Genomic DNA, 22,576 nt, shown 5'->3' on the forward strand with positions numbered 1-22,576 from the left:
AAAATTGTAACTCAAAGCAGGGGCTCAGCTCAAAATGTTTGAAATAGGCCACTTGCCCCTCCCCTCCCAAACATTCCTCTGTGCCCCACAATTTGAAAACCTCTGTACTAAATAAAGTGTTGTCTGGCATTACAGGATTTTTCCTCGCATACCCCCAGGGGTACGTGTACCCCAGTTTGAAAACCACTGTGATAAAGTATTGATGCCAGAGCTATATCAAGGATATTGTTCCCACCACCACCACTGCAAATTCCTATCACCATAGTTTCAGGAAAATGTCCTGAAATTAAACAGAGGTATTGAGACATTTTGGGGAACACCCAGACTGGTAAAGGGTTGTGTCACTGCCTGCCCTATAACTTCAGGGTCCTTGGTGCTGTGCATCTGCGATTCAAATGCCTGACACAGCCAAGTTACTCTTTGCAAGGTGACAACAACCCTTCCAGTCCCAGTCTCCACAAATCAGTCTTCCTGAGTTCTGAAGCTATTCCTCGCTGGTTTGGCAGCCCCCCCACCGCCCCCCCCAATGGTGTGAAACCAGTCCCCTGTTATCAGTTTGCTTTGGCACACACATTCCACACAGTTGACACACCAGATCTGCTTGAGATAAAAATGGTGGCATGGTTACTCCTGTTAATTCAAAGTGGGGAAATTCTAGTGATGTCACAATGTTTTCCCATTAACTCTAATACTCCATCGTTGTCTTTTCCTGGGCTGGACAATGGATGGGTGCCTGAAGTTGGTTTCATGTAAACAATTGGCTTGGAAGGTGTCCCTCCCTGATGGATTGCTCCCCACCCTCCCTTGCTATGAACTTGTGAGCACAGTTTTCTGTATACACAAATACATAAATTCATAACCATGGTCTGTATACATCTCTCATAGTGACTATCAAGTTCAGAACATTACAAGCTTTCATAAAAGATTTTCCTAAATATATTTGTGTAGTACAATGACATAGTATACAATTAGTTGATTTAACTGTATATTTTTGGGGTTTAAGCCTTCTGTTCTCCTTCTGGGGTGTCTGGACTTTTTTGTGGCTTCAACCAGTAAATATTTGCCATTTGGAGTGGAAAAACAAATGTCAGCTATAGAAATCTGACAGACAAGAATAAAAGAATTAAGAAAAATAGAATGATTCATTGCATGTATTAAATTAACTGAACTATTTCAGGAAAGATGGATGAAGTACAATTAATTAAGGCCTTGTCTATGCTGCCACTTTACAGTGCTGAAACTTTCTCGCTCAGGGGTGTGAAAAAACACCCTCCTGAGCAATGCAAGTTTCAGTGCTGTAAAGTGGCAGTGTAGACAGTGCACCCGTTCCCAGCGCTGGTAGCTACTCCCCTCGTGGGGGGTGTGTGTGTGTGCTTCTTTTACAGCACTGGAAGAGCTTTTCCCCTTACCTGAAAACCAGCATACACTGTTGAATGGCTAGTGGAATAAAAAGCATAATGTCTTTTAAATACTACAGTCTTTAGTTAGAATAAAAAACTGCATATCATTAAGATGGTGAGAAATATTCTCAAAAGTGAGAATATTTTACATGTAATTAAAACTCCAGTAAATAAATATTTGTAGTTAAATTATCATATATGTTGATTGGCTTCTGTTTTAGACGTTGGGAAGAATTGGTGGTAATGATTTTTAATTATAAGAAAAAATATAAATTTAAAATATGTTGTCATTAGTGCAGTCCATGCATATGTATGTAGGCATTGCTTTCTAAGCTTTATTGGATAAAATATAACTTTTTGGCATCAAGGTTACTGAAAACCTAGAGTCAATAACTCAAATCTGTGTCTTTGAGTAGAATTATAGTCACCCAGAAACATAAATTTTACTGTTTCAGGAACTAAGTATTTTCTTCCTTTTAATCTGAAATACATTTCTGTCTCTGTCATCAGGGGATCAAAGGTGACATGAGAATTCAGTGTTTGGAAGGCCTTATTATATGTTCTCAGTGCAAATGGCTGCAATCTAACTACCACATAAATAAAAACCACATGCAGCATTTATAGGGGACTCAAATGTAAAATCTAAAATTTATTCAAGTCAGTTAAGAAGAACAATTTGGATACTGGATCCTTCAGAGACTTTAAGACATAATACATCTTTCTGATTAAAGATAAAAATTTATCTGAAACAAAGTATATTCTTCCTTTAATCTACCATAAAATGCTTTAGAGGTATTGGCCTCTTTCTTTCTTTTCTGGTCACTTGACATAGGGCCTAGTCCTCGTTACTGCAATGAGATAAGTAGCATCTGTAAGGATTACAGACTCAGCACTGCAGTCAGATAATTCTACTGGAGCTGTTCATGGATAACAATATGAGCTTACCGTTCTGGGGAAATCACTCTGTTTGTTTTTGCATCCATATTGATTAATTTGTCCTCTGAGCCACTATCAGTTACAAATTATACTCCAAGAAAAAAATTAGCTATAATCAAATGTCAAGGGAAAACTATCCCCAACGAAACCTCATTTAGAGAGCTAAGTCTATAAATCTAAATAGTGTCTGAGTTAGAAAAATATGGACAATCTCCAAAGTAACAATAGCGATCAGACTCAGTTTTAATCCCTCATGTAAAACTAGTTCTATGGATATACCTTCTAAACAGATAACATTATTAAAAGGGAGATGAGTCAGATAAATTGTCTGAGTGTAATAAAGATACACAGGAGGTTAAAACACAAAAACTGTCCAAATAAGTGATGGTCCAATTTGAACATAAATTACAACTGAGAAAACTCTGAATCAGTGGGAGAAACTCTTAATTTTTTTATTCCTAAATTTCCAAAATATATATTTCAGATTTGATGAAATGTTAAATATTTCATGGTGTTTTTGCAGTAGTTTTCTGAGATGTCACACCTGTTACATTTTGACTCAAGATATTACTTAATATGTTGCGTTTTACAGGTTTCAAGTACTCCGGTGAGGAGAACTCCCAGTAAAGTAATTGGAGCATTGGGCCTCAGATCTTTTTTTATTTATTTTAATATGTAACATTTTTGTTCAACAGCTGGGGCCTGAGCCTGCACTATACCTAGTGCCCTCTAATCCTGTTATTTCAGTAGGACTGGAAAGAGGCTCTGCGCTTTGCAGGATCAGGTTTTAATTCATAATATTGCATGGTGTTGAAACAAGCCCTACACAGCACTAGTATAATCCGAATAATCTGGAAGGTAATTTCTATATTAATAGAGTAATTTAATAAATTGTAAGTCTTAATTCATTAATGTAATTTAATATTCATTGTTTTGAATATTTAGACACCTTTATCGTATGATTATCCCAATGAAGTGACTAAATCTTTTCCTAAGAACAGATCTAAATGTGCATACTCCTATTCATTCATGGAGTCTTGTTGACTTCCATGATTCCATGCAGGACTAAGGGTCTGCACATCAGATTTGTTTGGCGGCTCAGGCTCTAGTATTCCAAACAGCACAAGTTTTCTCAGTTAAAAGACCGTTTTTCACCTATTAATCCTTTTTTTAAAAACTATTTTTAGTCTTTAGTTTACACTTCAAATTTTCATTGCTTTGTTTACAGTTCATTAATGTCATTTTTTATGGTGTATGTTTATTGTATTTGATAGGATGGGAATTTCTCCAAAGTCACAGATATAAAGCAAAAACCTGAAGATACGATGGTTGTTGGACAATCAGTGTTTGCAGATTTTGGTGAGATTCCTCCTTTATTCCTCCCCCTAAGCTATCTGACACACATTTATTTTTATTATTAATTAGTTATATTTTTATATATATATAATATATTTTAAAACGCATGTTAAGCTTTTACCCAACAGATTGCAGTGGTTCCTTTGCAGGCATCATAGTCATGTAGACATATAATACATGTATTGTATTCCTTCACTCTTCCTTTCCTTCTATATATAGAACACCTGTTGAAGTCAACGAGTATTGTGCACGCAGAAGGATTTGATAATTTGGAAGTGACTATTTTAGTTCATCGTCTCAGACCTGTACCTGCTTACGCCGGTGCAACCCTAACCCTTGACTTCAGTGGGACTATTTACTTGCCTGAGGTTAAGCACATGTAAACTGTGTGCAGGATTGAGTCTTAAATCCCTATTAAGACTACTTTAAAGCACATTTTTGACATTTTTGTCTAGTGGGTCTAAACTTGGATATAATAACTATTTTTTAAAAAGCAGTAATGGAACATATTATGAACTAAAATATTATTTTCTTTTTATTTTCAATATAAATATTTGCAGTTTATTAGGGATTAGATTCTATTCATATATTCATCAGTATTTTATTGAAAAAATGAAATGGCTCAAAGCTATGTGAGGACATAGCAAGTCTGTAGAACCATGTATTTCTCTGTTGCCTTTTTGATCAGATTTTCATAAGACATTTGCTTCCCTTTAGGCACCTAAATAAAGTGGTAAGTTTTCTGAAGTTCTCCGCACCTCGCAGTTTCCAGAATGCCTAATTAGAAGCTTTTGGATGCTAAACTCTTATGAAAATCTGGCCCTTAAACATTGAGTAAAGGTATAGATTATTGGAGTACGTATTGGGCAATGAGAAATAGAATATAGGAGGAAAATAATAGATCAAATATACTCAAATCATATTTTAAAAGCAGTGCATCAGAATGTAGTCAAGTTAAGAACGCTAACAGCTACTGGGTGATGACCACTCTTGGACTTCTAGTTGCTTCATTTAGGAGCTTAAATGCACCTAATCTCTTAGGATAATTAATCCTAAATTTTCATTAACTAATTATGGCTTGTATAGATTAATAAACTTAACAGATTTGTAAAAGATGATTTGGAATTTTAAAGACTGAATACTTTGCATAGTTTATTAATTTAATTTGTTGCTGTATTCAGCGAACTTGATTACTGTGGTGTTGACCTCATTATTTTCCTAGCTGGGGTTTGCTTTTTCACGTCATGCTGTTCATCTGTTGGGAATCCTTTCTTATGTACAGAGTCACTTCGGATGTTTAAATGTGCCCTAACAACTGTCCATTGTATTTAATTGTCAAGACTGTAATATTAGATGACTATGAAGAATATTATAGAGAGGAGACTTTTTTTCCTCTAACCTCTTGGGTTCCCTCCATCCTGATTTCTGCCCTGTCCACTCTAATGTAACTGCTCACAACAGGATCTGTCATAACCTGTTCCTGACTTTCCCCCATCCCCATGTTCCTCAGCTTCACTGTTTCTTTCTTTCATCACTCCCCCTTTCTTCACATTATGTCTTCTGTTCGCTCTCTCAGCATTAGTTCTCCTCTCTCAAACTAGCTACCACCTCTCGGGGAAGTGGATTAACTATAGCAACAGGAGGAGAACCCCTCCTGTTTCTGTATTGAGCGTCTACGCTGAAGTGCTAGAGCGGGGCAGCTGCAGCATTTTAGATCTTGCCACTTTTCTCCACAACCTACTGAATATGTCGATATGGACATATTAGTTATCAAAATCACCTCTTCTCCAGCTTCACTCACCCACATTACACTTCTCCACCCTAGTCAGAATGTAGCCACCAAAATTATGTTGCCTGTCAATCTGACCATTTCAAACCCTTATTTGAAACCTTCCCTGCCAACCTCTTACCTACTGCATCAAGTTTAAACTTCTCATTCTTGCCTTTAAAACCCTTCACAACTCTACTCTATCTGCATTTTGGATATCATCTTCTGCTGTTTGCCCCTTTATTCTGTCATTTATAATACCTCATCTTTCCTATCCATAGTCCTCTTCTCTGGGCATTTTGTCACATTACCCTGCATACCTGGAATGCCCTCGTCATCCCATTTCATCAGGCCACTGCCCTCTTATTTCATGACCCTCTTAATAGCCAGTTTTTCTTGCAATGGTCACAATACACGAATTGATAAATAACTTTAAAAAAAAAATCCCACAAGTCTTCCTCAGCTTTAGGATACACTGGGAGATCCATATGTCTAGTTTTTAAGAGTGTAAACTCTTTGGGACAGAGCGTGTTGGTTTTGTGTACTGTATAGGGCTGAACGCCACTCTCAGTAATAAACAAATAGAAATAATGCAAATATTCATGTTGCTCTTCATTACCATTTTTTAAAAATTATTGCTGTTTGACGTACAATTGTTTCCTTAAGAAGTAATTTGTTCAGAAGACATTATCTACGCAAATGTCCATAAACTGTTCATATGCATAAGAAAGTAGGACCAACATTTAAATTAATTAAAATGACTTCTTTAAAGATGCTTGAAACATCAGGATTCTTAATATTTTAATCAACGTTTGTTTCAGAAAGCTTTAGAACAAAGGTATAAACTTAATTTGTATATAAATCCTTTTTTTTTTGCGAGTATTAGAAACAATTAGTCTAGATTTTTCCATTCAGCAGTAATACTTCCAAATGCATGGATTTTTGTTTGTATATTTTAATAGTCAAAAGGACATTATGTTAAAATTAGTTCTGTTTTGTTCATCAAAATTTTCCTTGTAGAGTCCATTCAAAAATTGTACTTAATTTAACTTACATTAGGACTTGAATTTGAAGGTTTATAATCAAGCAAAATCTCATACATTGTGTATGTTGAATATGTTGGGAGGCATTTCAAGTAGTGATCCATTTGATCTCAGTTTGATAATGTTTTTATTTCAGCACCTTGTTGTTTTTTGACTGTGTGCTAAAATGTTATTTGTTCGCACGGTAGCATTTACAGCTATCAATTTTTTAAACAATGATTCAGGTGATGCACATATTAAAGAAGATAAACACATAAATTATTCTCTGGAATTAGATGATTTCCATAGATAGTGCTTTGTCCCACTGCAGTAACTAGCAGTCTTATGGCCCTGATTCTGCAAATGCTACTGCATATTAGTGGATCTACTTGTGATAGTTAGCTTTACCCTCATTAATGAGTATTTGCAGGATTGAGCCCGTATTTAGATGTTGTGACATGGTTGCTGTCATAAACATACAGCTAAGGGTAGCCCAGAATTCCTCCTTACTTGTAAGGGGTTAAGAAGCTCAAATAGCCTGGTTGGTACCTGACCAACAGGACCAATGGGGAAAGAAGATACTTTCAAATCTTGGGAGGGGAGAAGGTTTTGTTTGTGCTCTTTGTTTTGTATGGGGGTTCACTCTTGGGACTGAGAGGGGCCAGACAGAAATCCGTCTTCTCCAACCCATCCCATCTAAGTCTCCAATATTGCAACCAGTATAGGTAAGCCAGGGAAGGTGGATTAGTTTATCTTTCATTGTGAATTTTCCCTGTGCAAATAGGAAGGTTTTTTCCTGTTTTCCATAACTTTAAGGCTTTGCCCAGAGGGGAATCCTCTCTGTTTTGAATCTGAATACCCTGTCAAGTATTTTCCATCCTGATTTTACAGAGATGATTTTTACCTTTCTTTTGTTTTTAAATAAAAATCCTTCTTTTAAGAATGTGACTGATTTTTCCATTGTTTCAACACCCAGGGATTTGGGTCTTTGATCATTTTGTAACCAATTGGTTAGGATATTATTCTCAAGTCTCCCCAGGAAAGGGGGTGTAAGGGCTTGGGTGGATTGCTGGGGGAAGAGGAACTCCAAGTGGTCCTTTTCCCTGGTTCTTTGTTAAATCACTTGGTGGTGGCAGCGTTACTTAAACCCAAGGTACAAGGGAGAATTTGTGTCTGGGGAGTTTTTAACCTAAGCTGATAGAAAAAAGCATAGGGGATCTTTCATGCGGGTCCCCACGTCTGTACCCTAGAGTTCAGAGTGGGGAGGGAACCCTGACAGTTGCTCTGACGTGTGGTACAGCAATTTTTGCCTTATTTACAGTGATGCTCTTGAGGGAGTAAGAAGAGAGCCCGTATTAGAGCCAGAAGATTCCTCTGTTTTATGGTGATACTTAAAAAATCCTCAAGATTTTTTAGCACAGTTTAGTTTGACCTTTAAAGATCACCTCTCCTAGGCGACTGAATTTTGCTGGTCTGTGGTATGGCTGCTGAATACAGAATTCATATATAGTATAACAAAGTGAAGTAGAAGTTCAATGATACTTAGAGGTTATGCTAAAAAATTTTATTTAATGTATTGTGCAAAAGTCATTAAAAATTAAAGTTTTAATTAAAATTAGGCCATCTACAAACATTTGCATATTGTATGCAGTTTGAAAGAAAGAACAAAACCTCAAAATATTCCGAAATGCTTTTTATCCATGCTTTCACAGTTTTGTATTGCCCTGATTGACATGGCTGTTAATGATTCCAAAAAGCAGATGGCTTTGATTGATGCCATGAATATTAATAGGCACAAAGTGTACGTCAGCTTTCTTTTGAAAGATGTAAGTCCTAAGGAGCCATCTGAAATAGGATTTCTCTCACCATGTGTTGTAGCAAACGGAAGTGACTTAATATGGCCAAAGGATGCATCATAATTTTAGAAACTTTGTCATATTTGATAAGACATTTAAATTAACTTAGATCCCAGGATATCTGGGATCTTGAACATTCTTAAATTATTCTAATTTTGTGAGCATATTTTTCAGGAAATATAAGAAGTATGTTCATCTAACTTGTTGAGTGAAGAATAAAAAATTAGATGTTCAATATTAAGCCACAGTGTAATTGCAGAATTTGGTTCTAATTACTATCAAAAAGCTTTGTAGATTTTCATGTTCCCTTTGTTATAGAGACAAACTGAAAAGATACTTTTCACATACTGTAGTCCCAGAGAAAGCTCAGGGATAGCTTTAGCTTCTCATAATTTGAACATGATTATGAAACAATGTAACAATATATTGTTTTAGGCTCTTTTGATATAGCTAGGTTGAGAGGACAGAAAAAGTGAGAAGTTTCTTGCACTTTTATTTTGTAAAAGAAAGAAAATAATTTAAATCCTTTTTGATTTGAGAGAGACAGCTAAAGGTTTCTTGGTCATTTTTTTTTCTCTGAAAAGATGATACCAGTGAAGTTGCAATGTACAGAGTCTAAAAGCAAACTGACTTTCAGAAGTGTGTCTTTGGTTGTTTTTCCTCTGGAAACTAAAACAGCACTCTTAAGCATAATTATTTTTTCTTCCCTTTGATCTTTTTGTGACTAATCTAAATCAATATCTTAGTAAATTAAAAGTTGAGTAGATAATGTGTGAAAGATAAAGTAGAAAAACCTGACCAGAAGAATCTAATTTTATAACCGTCCTTAATATATACTTGAACCACTGGAGAGACATTCCAGATATGTGAAAACTGAGCATCTCAAACTGTTGGTTCAAAGAGACAGTGGTATTGCTATATGGAATTTAATCAAATACAGAAGTATGGCATTCAGTAAACATTGCTTGTAGATGAACTAACCAAAGTCAGGAAATATGAAGGCTAAGGTGAACAGAAAACTGTTTAATACAAAATAGTAGTTGACTGGGATATGCAGGTGAATGAGACACAAATTCGGGGATGGATTTTAAAGCAGAGGCCACAACTTATTAATTCATTTTAATTGGAATAGCAATGGGAGTGAGTGCAGCCTCCTGGTCTCCCCTCCTGTCAGTACCAGACACCTGAATGGAGTCCAGCATGGCATTAAATGGCCTTATTCCATATAGCCAATAAATCAGGGTTGTCATCCTTCAGCCTAACTCACTGGACTCAGACTACCTCTGAATTCTCTTGTCCCACTATGGGAATCAGTCTGCAAAGACTTACGGTCTACCCCTTCTCCTTACAAGCTATTAGGAATACCAGCCAGATTCTATGTCTTCATTCGTGTTTACCCAAGGAGTTGGTCCTTTCAGACTTCTATCCACATTGGACACTGACTGTAAGCTGAGATGAATTAGACATTCCCTTTTAATTCCCAACATTACATTTCTATTCTATTCCTTAAATCTAAAACCTGGACTACTAGGGTGGCAGAGAAAGCTCTCCTCCCTCCCCTGAAATGCATTTTAAGGCAGGAAGAAAGATGCAGTGAGGGAAAGGCTACAGTGTACTTGAACATACACGCTCCCCACCTTACCCTTATCAGGGTCCCAAGTGTGGACCATTCTCCTACTGATCAGGTCAAACTTCCTCACTCCCCCACGGAGACAGTGGGCAGAGGGGCATTGTTCCCTCTCCATTTTCTTTGCACTTCACATTTCTAGAACTCATATATTCTGCAAAACGCTTCAAATACATTATGCACACAGCTTTCTGAACTCATATCTTTGCCAACTGGAAACAAAAATTTCATTTTCAAAAAGTATGTATTAACCTGTAAGTTTAAGGTCTCATGTTCAGTTAATGATTTTAGATCTTTAAACACTTTTTTTCTAAAATTTGTTTAGAAAAGCACTTAAGTATAAAACTCCAACCTTAACCTTTATCATTGTGCAAGAAATTTCCATATTCTAGTAAACGTTACACTGACAATATCTCGGCACAGTCATTGAAGGGAAGGCTATAACTATAAACTTAATTCTAAAGTTCCCATTTTCTTCTTGTTTTTGTTTGGGATTATGTGCTTTTTTGTCTAACATTTATTTTTGTTTCCATTTGGCTAAAACTAAGTACAAAAATTTAAATAGCATGGGAAGCTGAAAAAGTTCAAGTCTAGTGTAACAAGTAAATAATTGTGAAATACATTCACCTGATTAAATGTAACCGAGCTTTTGGGGGATTAATATCTGTAGTGCAAGTACAGATTTAGATACTTCAATGTTATACATGTATCCTTTCAGTTTTACCTGCAATAGGGAGACTTATTGAAGCTGTGTAGTAAAAATCCTTATTAGAAATAGTTATTGTACATACACAATAGCTCTCTTTCAAAGTAAAATATCCTACATTTTCAGTTTTGTTTCTGTTTAGAATTTAAATTGCTTAAATTGAAGGATCAATTCTTCAGATGTTCAAGTATGTCTTCTTAAACCTCTAAGCTGTTTGTTCATTGTGGATGGGATAAAGTTGCAAATAGAACCAAAATGGTTGTTTTGGGTGGTTTTCTTTTTTTTTAAGGGAGTGAAGGTTGAGTTAAATTTCTAAAACATATACAAGTTCTGTGCAACTGGAAAAAGTAGAACTTTAGCCTAGAATACACTTTTTACAAGCAACTAACAAATGTAACGAAGATGAAGAGTATGGGTTTACAAATCAGGAAGAGGTCACACCATTGTGAAGCTCTATTCTGGAGTGTGTAGTTGTTTTGCTTATTTAATATAGGGTTGAAATTTGAGAAGTGTTCCCTGCTGCACACTATCATTTGGGATCCCTTACAAGTATGGTGGAGTAGTATATGTTGCCCAAATCAAAATTGAGCACTTACAGACCGTCCTTTCTGCTGTCTGAATCATCAAATAGCAAAGATGGCAACTTGTTACCATTAACACTTCTAATTTGTTTTGCTGAAATGGAAATTGCTTTGCAACATTATTTAATTATTTGATTTATTTATGGTTACTGCTGTACAAAGATTTTTTAATTTTTTATGTATAAAGTTTCATACTTTGCAAAATTCCCTTGTTGCCTTAAAATTGATAATCAGTAACATGGATTACTTGATTTCAGAATACAATGCTATCTGTAAAACAGAATAAAGCTACACCTACCAGATTTGTGAAATACACTAGTCTGTGTGACAGTGCAATTCACAAGAAAAAAGAACATATATAATTGTAATCTAATTGTAAACTAAAACTAACTTCATCTTAAGTACAAAAATGGGGGGAAATGACTTTCTGCATCCAAAGCTCAGTTATGTTTTTAAATACAAAAAAAACCCCAATAATGGACATTCAGATAAGTCAGCCGCCGTAGAGCTTTTCTGCGGTCCTAAGTCAAACAAGGAAACAGTATAGGGAGGTCCCTTGCTGCTTTTTTTAAATACCCCACTATTTGTGGAATTAGGCATTATTGCCAGTTAGGTTTGTTAACATTCCTTCATGGTGCTCCTGCTGATTTACCAGCCCTTTTTAATGGATTGCAGTGTTTTATGGCTCTTGAACATGGGGTTTAACTATCACTGCCGTATACTAAGTTGGACCCACCCACACAAGTTTTCTTCAAATCAGACATTAACAACTTAAGAATCATTGGTACACCTGAATCCATAGAATCTGGGACCATGGTTACTGTTCATAGCAAATTATGTTCTTATATTCCCCAGGTGAACATGTATATTTATTTAGGAAGATGACTGCTTGCCAGACTGATTAACTCACCAGATCTGGAACTTGAGGAAAAAGTCATGAAATGTTGATTTCTGAGATCTAGACTTCAATGGCTATCTTATTGGAATTTTGTTGGTTGTTGTATGTATTTGTTAATAACTAACTTTTATGTACATTAATTCCAGTTTCAGTTTCCGTTCCTGAGATCATAGTGCTGGGACTACACATAAGAACATAGATCATTAGTGTGCAGTCTTGAAATATTAAATAGGGAGTTGGTGGATTATCAAGGGTCTTAAGTATCTTGGGCTTTTATTGTCCTCTTGTCTGATCCAGTAAAGTGGTTTACCTTGGTGATACCTGCATTTTAACAAAAACACATTTCTTTTCAAAAAGTAGTTTTAACTAATGTTGCTCTTCTAGTGATTGCACATGTGCATTCTACTCTAGGTGTGTGTTACTTGGGGAATTCTGAGCATCTGTGGACGCGCAGAATTCCTCAGTCACGCATAATTTTGTATTTTTCTGCATAAAATATATTTTGCCAAGGCAGCTAGCTGTTCTAGTAAAGAAAATTCTATGCCTCAGCTGCCCCTCTGGTACTCTGCCCTGGCTGCCCATCAGGACCGGCAGAGGAAAAGAAATGGGGTTTAGGTCAACACCCCCTTCTACCTCAACATCATCGCATGCCCCACCCAGACATCCAGGGAGTTCTAAGCAGGTGTTTTGATGGGATACTTGAGGATGCCATACCAGTTTCTGTGATCCCTGTTTCTCCTTGATTTGCAAACTGTATGTCCTACTTCCTCAGTGCTTGGTTACGTATGACCACAGCCCGTTGGGTGTTGAGCAGGGTGGAAGTAGGATACACCCTCCAGCTTATTTCTACTCCTCCTTCCCACTTCCCCCCCATCCCTTCTCAGGGAACCCACTCGTATAGAAGTTCTGGTCTAGGAGGTTCAGTCTCTTCTTCAAGTGGTAGCCGTGGAAAAGGTTCTGCAGAATTTAAGAGGGAAGGGGTTCTACTCCCATTATTTCCTAATCCCAAAAGCCAACGAAGGTCTCAGACCAATTTTAGATCTGCCTCAGCTCAACTATCTCAAGAAAATAAAGTTCCTCATGGTCATGCTGGCATCCATTATCCCATTGCAGGATCCCAGAGGCTGGTACGTCGCCCTCAATTTGAGAAATGCCTGTATTCATGTATCAACATACCAAGGACACAGAAGGTGCGTCAGATTAGTAGTGAACTGCTCACATTACCAATTCACAGCCCTCCCATTTGGCCTGTCTGCAGCAAAGTGGGTGTTCACAAAATGTATGGCAGTAGTGGTGGCTTTCCTGGGGAGGTTCCGGTCTATCTTTATCTAGACAACTGGCGAGTCAAGGGCTGGTCAAGGCTCAGATAGTGTCCAATGTTTGACTCATCCACTCAACATTCAAGGCCCAAGGCTTTCTGATAAATGTAGAAAAGTCTAACCTTACTCTTATGCGAAGGATAGAGGTAATTGGGGCCAGGGCCTACCTCCCAGAGTTCCCTGATAACACACCTCAAAGGTCATCAACTCACAACAGCTTGAAATTGTATGTGGCTCTCGGCTCACATGGCTTTGTGCACATACGTGGTACAATACACAAGGATGCACCTCATACTTCTTCCAGTGTGTCTGGCCACATTATACTCCCAAACTGCCACCATCTGGACACTGTACTGGTTACGGGTTCTCGTCTCTCTCTAAATTGGTTGTTGGACCCACTCACAGTTTATGCGGGCTTTCCCTTTATACGCCCTCAACCGTCAATGACCCTGGTCTCAGACATGTTAGTGCTATGGTAGGGAGCTCAACTGGGGCCCCTCAGAACTCAAGGCCTTTGGTCTCTGAAGGAATTTTCACTCCACATCAGTATCAGAGAACTTAGAGTGGTTTGTCTTGCCTTTTGGACCTTTCTGCTCCACATTATGGGCAGAGCTTGTTTTTTCTCACGGACAGCACTGTAGCCATGTTTTACCTCAGTGGGCAAAGATGAGTTAACTCTTCCCTTCTTTTCAAGAAGCAATGCAGCTATGGGAGTTTTACATAGCCCACTCAATCAGCCTTGAGGTCTCTTACTTTCTGGGAGCGCAAAATGAGCTGGCAGATCACCTCAACAGGTCTTTCTCCAGTCATCATGAGTGGTCTCTGTGCCTGGATGTGGCAAGAGGCATTTTCCAGCAGTGGGGGACTCCCTGGATAGACCTATTTTCAAACAGGTACAACAGAAAGTATCACCAGTTCTGCTCCCTACAATGCTGCATTCTGGGTTTTATGGAATGCCCATGTGCAATCACTCAGAGAAGAAAAAACGGTTACTACCTTCTGTAGCTGTTGTTTTTTGAGATGTGTTACACATGTCCATTCCACGACCTACCCTTCTGACCCTCACGTCGGAGTTTTCCAGAAAGAAGGAACTGAACTGGGCGCTTTTATACAGGTGTTATAGGATGGGCTGGCAGAGAGCGCTTGATCTGCCCCAACAGGTACCATGGAGGGGAAAATTTCAGGCGACTGTGCTCTGGGTATGCACATGCTGCAATGGACATGTGCAACACATCTCGAAGAACAACAGAAGGTTTGTAACCATTTTTTAGTTCCTGTCTCCAACTATGTATGGACATTTGGCATAATTTCTTTAAATGACCCCTTCCCGTCTCACAGATGTCCTTAACTATTGTAAAAAAGAAAAAATCTTTAAAGAGGCTTTTGTTGGGTTATTACACAGTCAGTTTTTCTTGGATAAGTTCCCCATGCTTAAACTGAGCTACTGGGACAAAGGATGCTAAGTAGAAATTATTTTTATATAAGTGGGTATTTAGAACAGAGATACTGCTGTGTTTACTGCAAAACTTTGTACCATATATCCATAATATGGTTATCTGTCACAAGTATTAACATCTAACCTTAATAACAGTGTCCCTAGACTGTTCTAGCAGTATTTCTGAGGTAAAATTCCTAAAATATCTCAATCAGTTAATAAAGATTATTGATATTATGCATGCAAAACAGGCATGCAAATGCTTGCTCAGAAATGTACTAGACCTCAGGGCTTCAACTTGATGAAAACCAGACTCTATCAAATAAATTGCTCTTTGGTCTAGAACATGATGGTGATGGTTTATAATTAACTTGACCAAAAGGACAGAAAAACAATTGACAACATTGTATTGCCCTTCTAAAAAAAATAAAAGTAAAAATCAGAGAAAGCTTTGAGATATGAATTTACTATAAATGGCATCTGAAGTGATTAAGGTGAGAAGGGCTGTGCGCTGGAGAATTCTACTCTTCTTTGGAGCACTTTGTCAGCCAAATAAGTAAGAGCTCTTCATTATTATTTTTTTCTATTCTCCCCATGTCACTATGGTAATTGCAATGCAGTGGTTGCTATAGCAAAAATGATTAATTCTTCAGTTGCTGCTGTCTGTTATGTTAGCAGAGGCTTTCATGAGATACCCATACTCTCTTTAGTATGAATCATGGTTGTCAGATATGATTCTTTTATAATTTGTTATTAAAAAGTGGTTTTGGGATTTCACATTTTGGGAGAACCTCTGAAAAATCAAGCAATTTCTATTTAAATGCCTTAGTGTGGATTTTGGAGCCCAACTTTAAACAACCAGGTTTGGAAACTTTTGGCTCTTCTGTTTAATAGGACATATTTTTCTCATCTCTTTATACTATACAAATAGCAAAATTATGAGAAATTTACACAATTCACCAGAGTACAAAAGATGGAAGTTATTAGGTGGTTGGTACTTGTTGTTAAAGAATAAATTCAATTAAGTTGCAATATATGAGTATAAAGGTGATTCCTAAATTGACCGTTTAAAATAACCTCTGTGGGTTTGATAATCTTCACAATTTACCATCAGGTTTTCTAGTTTGTACAGGGTCTGTGCTCTTCATATATGTAAACAAGGCAGTTACGTGCTTATATAACTTATATAAGTGTTCGTTATTTTATTCAATCTGAAACAAATTCATTAGGGAGTAGTTGGTTGAATGAATAGGGCACGGAACTGGGAGTTAAGGTGTTCTCTTCCCAGCTCTGCTACTGACTTACTGTATGTCTTTAGGTAAGTCATTTCACATCACCGTGGCCCAGTTTCTGCATCTCTCAAATAAGGATAATGATGCTTACCTTGGTTTTGTAAAGTGCTTTACAGTTCTTTGGGTAAAAAGCATTATATAATTGCTAAGTCGTGTTAGTATAGAAAGCTGTCTTTGGCTCCATTGTGGAAAAGTTTATGAAAATAATGGGCATGTAGACTCTGTATAATTGGGCTTTGTTAATGGCCATTGAGTTTAGATTAACCAAGTGTGTCTCTTAAATGAAGTGAATAAAAACTGATTTGCATGGATTAATGAGCCTCTTACTGTTCATTCAGTAGATCTATTCGCTTCAGTAGAGATTTAAAAATTAGTTTCATCATGGACATTTGATTAATTAATTTAAATGTTTGAGCTCGCTTAAATCAGTAATTCTGCTTTATTTAGACTGTGAAGAGGTACTGTTTGTATGGCTGACTGTGTTAAGTAGTTCCCCAAGTGAAACTAGCTCACGCTGTGTTTGCACAGTCTGTGCTGTAGACAAAGATGACAAGATTCTGATGATTTTCTGAGGGCAGCATATACCAACCTCCTCGTTGGTTCTTTCCATTCCTCCTTCATCATTATTCTCATTTGTTGTTTTCTTTGCTTCTGCTAGGGCTGCCTGATCTGTGTACTCTCCTACTGAATGGTATAGGCTCATGTTCATTCATGATAACTTTGAAAAGTTTTCCTCACTGACAAAGCCTAGGCTGGGGACATTGTTATATTTAAGTTGCTTAGCTGTACTTTTAAAGAAAATTGAGAATGGTTAGATTCCTTTGATGTTAAAGCCAGTTTTCCAATAACAATATTATGATTGTCAGGCAATCCCCCTTTCCTGCCCCCACAATAATTAATGTGAAATTAAGGTTATAAAAATATAAGTTACTTAACGAAAAAAACGCCTAAAAGAATGTTTTTAAAGAAATGATAAAAACAAGAAACGCTAGCCTGGATATTCAGAGTTAATTATACTTAAATGTAAACAAATTATAAAGTATGGAAATGCACATTTTGAGATTACCCAAATAACCTTAACTCTGTCCTTAACCCAACATACCTGTTGCACCTTGCATGAAAGGTAAATGTAATTTGATGAAGGATTTTTAATTAAAATCTATAATAAGCCTATAGCTGTCAAAATCTGAAATACACTATATTTGTTCAATCTGCCTAAGGCAGTGGTTCCCAAACTTTTTACCTTGCACCCCCCTCCCCTTTCCCTTGTCTGCGCCCTCCCCCATGGAACCGGGGTCAGGCTGTAGCACCAAGATGGGGGGGGACATGGACAGGGGTTAAAGGGGCCGAGGCTGGGGCTACAGTTGGGGGTGGGGACTGGGGCCAGGAGCAGAGCTGGGCGGCACTCCTTCCCCACCCCCTGTGGGGGGCTGGTTTAGGGTGCAGCCACCCCATCCCCCAACATTCCTCTGTGCCCTCCTAGGGGGACGTTCTCCACAGATTGAAGACCTCTGGCATAAGGAGTCATATTATGGAGTTGTGGCTTTAGTTTTGTATTTACACCTCTATATAATAAGTGTGATTTCTCTTTCACATTGTGTCCACCTAATTTTTGTTCCCTCCCTTAAGAGGTTTCTAACCACACACAAATTTGTATTACAACTGTGCTCCTGTGCCATTTTACAACTTAGTTGTTCCCTTTCACAATTGCACCAATTAAAATGTGTTTGTATACTGTGACTAGGATGAACAGTGTCCCTGTCTCCAGCTTAAAGGACTCTCTACGGAGCCTGACATCCAGTAAGACAACACTTTTATGTTTGAAACCTTGTACATTTGGGGGGAATTGTCCTGACTGAAAAGATGTAAAAGCCTGGCTTTTTCCAGCAACTCTGTGTGGTCTCAAAGAAGAAAGAAGTAGTAGTTTTAGTGATGTGAAGACAGGTACTCTTCAGTTCCAGTGCTATGGCAGTGTGCAGAGATACTTCAGGCTGATAACTACTCCATTTGCGGAGTCACTGAAGCAATGTGGAAGTGTGGTTTTGAGGCTATAATTGTTCTTTGGTTTTTCTGTAGGCAGCAACACAGTGTTAAGGTTGTTAACTTACCTTAACTGTACACTTTCATATTTCTGTGTAACCTTACCTTTTTTAATTTCTACCTTTTTTGGACAAAAATTCTAATGAGGGGTTTTCCGTTAAATCAATTGATATTTACAATCACAACAATAATTTAACTAGAGGGTGGAGGGGTTTTGCTTTCAGTATTCTAAAACACTTAAGGAAATATTCATTGTGACAGTGTTGAATGATGAACTGCACTCTGAGGTTTCATGCTGTTCCACACACTGTACCGCTTCCAATCTCCCCATATGGCTTTCCTTTCTCCACCTTCAGGTTGTGGGGGGGAATATGGAGGTGGGGGTAAGAGAATCATAAGAGGATTGGGTGACCTTTGAGGAGAAATGGGCTCTAAATTCCTTCCTGAAATTCCCAATTCACCCTTCATGAGTCTCTCACTTTCCTCCAGAGTGCCCACCTCCCAATCTCATGTTGCTCTTTCTCTTGTGCATGCCTTAAATTCCCTTAAAACTTTTATTCCCTTAAAACCATCCTTCCTCCTGCAAGATGCACAGAAACTTCTTTTCTTTTGAAATAGCAGCCACCCCTTTCCAGTCATAAAGCACCGGCAGGAGATGTAATACTATCAACAAACTCTTCAGCCACTTTCACTGGAAGCCAACACTCCATCCTAGGGAGCAGCTCAGCACAAGGCAGGAATAACAGCAAAACAATGCTACCTAGATCAGCATTAATTTGTTGGCTAATCTTCTGGAAGGGAAAGATGCCACATAAAGCAGCGTGCTCCTACCCACCTCTCCACATGTCCTGATCCCTGTGGAGGTGCTACGTTGATAGAAAGGGAAGGCAGCATCCATGGCAAAAGCTGCAACCATTTCCATCCATCCTCCCTTTCATACCTCTCAGCAGGGATCCCTTATGTTTTTGTCCCTTCCATCAGCATAGGCAGAGAAGAAAATAAGGGCCCTAATTTATTTTTTCCCCAAACTCTCTTGAAAGAGCTTTTTACTTGCCTGCAGAAAGGATACGATTTTTGCCCATGTGTTTTGAGTTTTGGTTCCAGATCAGTGACTGTTCCTGAAAAATTTTCTCTGTTTTCCCCTCATTTGCCAATTTGGTGTAAGTTGCTGGCACGGTGCAAATGTCTTTTAAAAAAACACTTCGGTATTACTTATTTTTTCCACAGTGCTAGGTAGGTTGGCACAATTGTGGATTATTTTGCTTTCTTGCAAGCGGTAAACTCATGGTGATACAGTGCATGACCCTTGTCTGTTTTTCCTTGTTAAACAGTCTGATCTCATCAACATTGAAAATACCATTGACAATATTATTTGCTTAACAATAACAAAAATCCCTTAACCAAAATTCAGTAGTACAGCAGTCAGCATTTTGCTTTTCCTCATGTTTTTATTGCTAGCACAGACAATAGTGGTACACTTTGTCACAACAGTCAACTATCTGTAGAACATTGGATAGTTTCATGCTGTGCAACCAGGCCTTATGCCATCTGTTTCAACAGTGGCCAGGCTATCTGTTTCAGCATAAACTTTAGCAGAAATTCATGTCCTATATCGGTCTTTTTATGCATGCTTCTCTTCTTTATTTAATTTCCAGTTAACTCTCTGTTCTTTAAAATCTCACCATTTCAGCTATGGCATGACCTTGGCTGTTAGACCCTGTCCTTACTGCCCAGGGAAGTATTGTTTGCCGCTCTCAGTTGAGCAATGGTTAAATGCTGTTCTTGTTATCAAGCTGCTAGCACAGTTTCCTTGGAAAGGTGTAGTCAGGGATTTTAGAGAATCAGAATTGATTTGCTTCTAAAAACAAGAAAGCTGTGGAGTTCTGTAATGCCTGGAGATCCTTGACACAGTCATAAAAGCTCTTTACAGCTGCTTGAGATGTTGTGATTCACATCTCGTATACTTTTTTAGAAGAAAGATTTAAGATAATCAGTAGCCACTAATGACAGGTTTCAGAGTAACAGCAGTGTTAGTCTGTATTCGCAAAAAGAAAAGGAGTACTTGTGGCACCTTAGAGACTAACCAATTTATTTGAGCATGAGTGAGCTATAGCTCACGAAAGCTCATGCTCAAATAAATTGGTTAGTCTCTAAGGTGCCACAAGTACTCCTTTTCTTTTTTCTAATAGCCACTAAGTTAACCTTTATTTTATTTGAATATAAAGCTCAGTACTGTGGGTTGTCTTCCTGACTGCCCATAGGACAATATTTTTCGTGTTTTGAGCACTGTCACAACAGGATTTTTACCTCCTTATTTTATTACTGTTCTTACAATTTTAAAAGGCAAGATCAAGGTGAAAGAGGAAGAAACGAATGTACGAAGTGACAGGGATTAGGAAAACAAGAATGAACCATATACAGAGTAAAACAAAAATGAACTAATGTACATAGTGACAAAGATCCTCCTCTACTTTGGTGGGTCCTGAGCTTATTGGCCGATTTGCTCTCCTCAGAGATTCACAACAGCCCTCAGTTTGGCCACTTTCGTGGCTCAAATCTGCTCTTTTACTTAGATAACCTTGTCACTGGCCAGCATGGGGAAAAGAAAGAACAATCCCCACAGTCTCTGCTGATCCATCAAGTGGGTCGGGGAACAGCCCAGAGACCTTCCCCTCTGGTGGAACCCACAGTTCAGGTCAACTCCTCCTGTGTCTGATCAGGAGTTGGGAGGTTTGGGGGGAACCTGGGCCCGCCCTCTACTCTGGGTTGCAGCCCAAGGCTCTGTGGACTGTTGCTGTTCAGAGTGCCTCCTGTAACAGCTGCACAACAGCTACAACTCCCTGGGCTACTTCCCCATGGCCTCCTCCCTAAACCTTTATCCTCACCACAGGACATTTCTCCTGGTGTCAGATAAAGCTTGTACTCCTCAGTCCTCCAGCAGTGTGCCTTCTCGCTCTCAGCTCCTAGTGCCTCTTGCTCCCAGCTCCTCGCATACACACCACAAACTGAAGTGAGGTCCTTTTTAAACTCAGGTGCCCTGATTAGCTAGCCTGTCCTAATTGATTCTAGCAGTTTCTTCTTAATTGGCTCCAGGTGTCCTACTTAGCCTGCCTGCCTTAATTGGTTCCAGCAAGTTCCTGCCTGTTCTGCAACTGCCTGTTACCTTACCCAGGGAAAAGGGATCTACTTAACCTGGGACTAACATATCTGCCTTCAAACACTCTCCTAGCGCCACCCCTCCCTCTGCCCTGCCAGGGGGCACTCCCCCACCCACCCCCCAAACTTTTGGACCTGGCCCAGTTTCCCCAGAACTCGCCCGCCCGCAGGGGAGCGAAGCTGGGATGGATTTGAGGTGGGGGCGGTTCTCAGGAGGAGCAAGAAGAAGCTGCCTCAATGACGCTGGGGGTGGGAGCCTGGGCTGGTAGCTCTGGTCCCTGTTTCCCCTCGACCGAGCCCGGCAAGCGCATTGCTCCGCTGCCCTGCCTCCAGCAGTGGCTGTGGCCTGGGAGGGAGCCGGGATTGGGCCAGACCCCGGGCGGGGGAACCTGGACCCGCCGCTTCCCAAGATGGGGCCTAACTACGAGGAAAGCACATGTCTTAAGGACCAGCCACTGCAGGGCCCACTGCTCCTGAGGGGACTCGACCTGGACTGGAGGGACTTGGCCGCTAGCCCTTTCCTGTGGGGCAGCGCTGTTTGCAGCCCCACACCACGCTTTGTTTAGCTGTACGGATTTTTTATTTGTATGTGAAATAAAAATGCCTTTAGTGCTTTCCACACACAAAAAAAAACACTCTCCTGTTGCCATCTGGCCTGACCCTGTCATAATATATATATATATATATATATATATGAAAATGCATTAAAAATAACTTCAGTTAAATGGAAATAATAACTCTTCCATACCTATGACTTTCAGAACCAAATGTCTCTTGCATAGTCTTTCTTTCACCCAGGAGAACAACCAGCTTTCCTTCTGGTACTTGGGAGAATTTTTCTTCTCTGACCTCTCTGTAAAGAACTGTAGAGAAAGGTATGTTAGAGTCCTTTGTTGTTTGTGATATGTGAGCAAGGCAGCACGCAACAGAGGCTTTTTTAGCATCTATAGCCACAAGGACAAAGAGAATAGAAGATGCTCAGGGCCAGATTATTTTGCAGTATCTAAGATTCCGATGCAATTATGTTGCACTCAGATTAGAACCTAGCTGCTTACACTTCTCTTAGCGTTTTAGACTGTTAATTTAGTGTATGGGTTTTTTTAAATTTTTCACCATTTTCCAAAAACATTGTTTTCACCTAACATATTTGGAGTAGTTTGTGAGTAGTAATCACTGTCAGGTGT

General features: G+C 38.8%; 1 protein-coding gene across 1 annotated transcript in view; it reads left to right on the forward strand.

The window, feature by feature from the left end:
• Window positions 1–22,576, forward strand: part of ITFG1 (integrin alpha FG-GAP repeat containing 1) — a 212,387-nt gene that overhangs the window by 65,120 nt on the left and 124,691 nt on the right. Inside the window, exon 8 of the mRNA XM_073307742.1 lies at window positions 3,611–3,695. Coding sequence (XP_073163843.1) covers window positions 3,611–3,695 — 85 coding nt within the window. The remainder of the gene's footprint in view (window positions 1–3,610; window positions 3,696–22,576) is intronic.

This window comes from Lepidochelys kempii, chromosome 12, assembly GCF_965140265.1.
Source record: "Lepidochelys kempii isolate rLepKem1 chromosome 12, rLepKem1.hap2, whole genome shotgun sequence".
NCBI classification, from domain to species: domain Eukaryota; kingdom Metazoa; phylum Chordata; order Testudines; family Cheloniidae; genus Lepidochelys; species Lepidochelys kempii.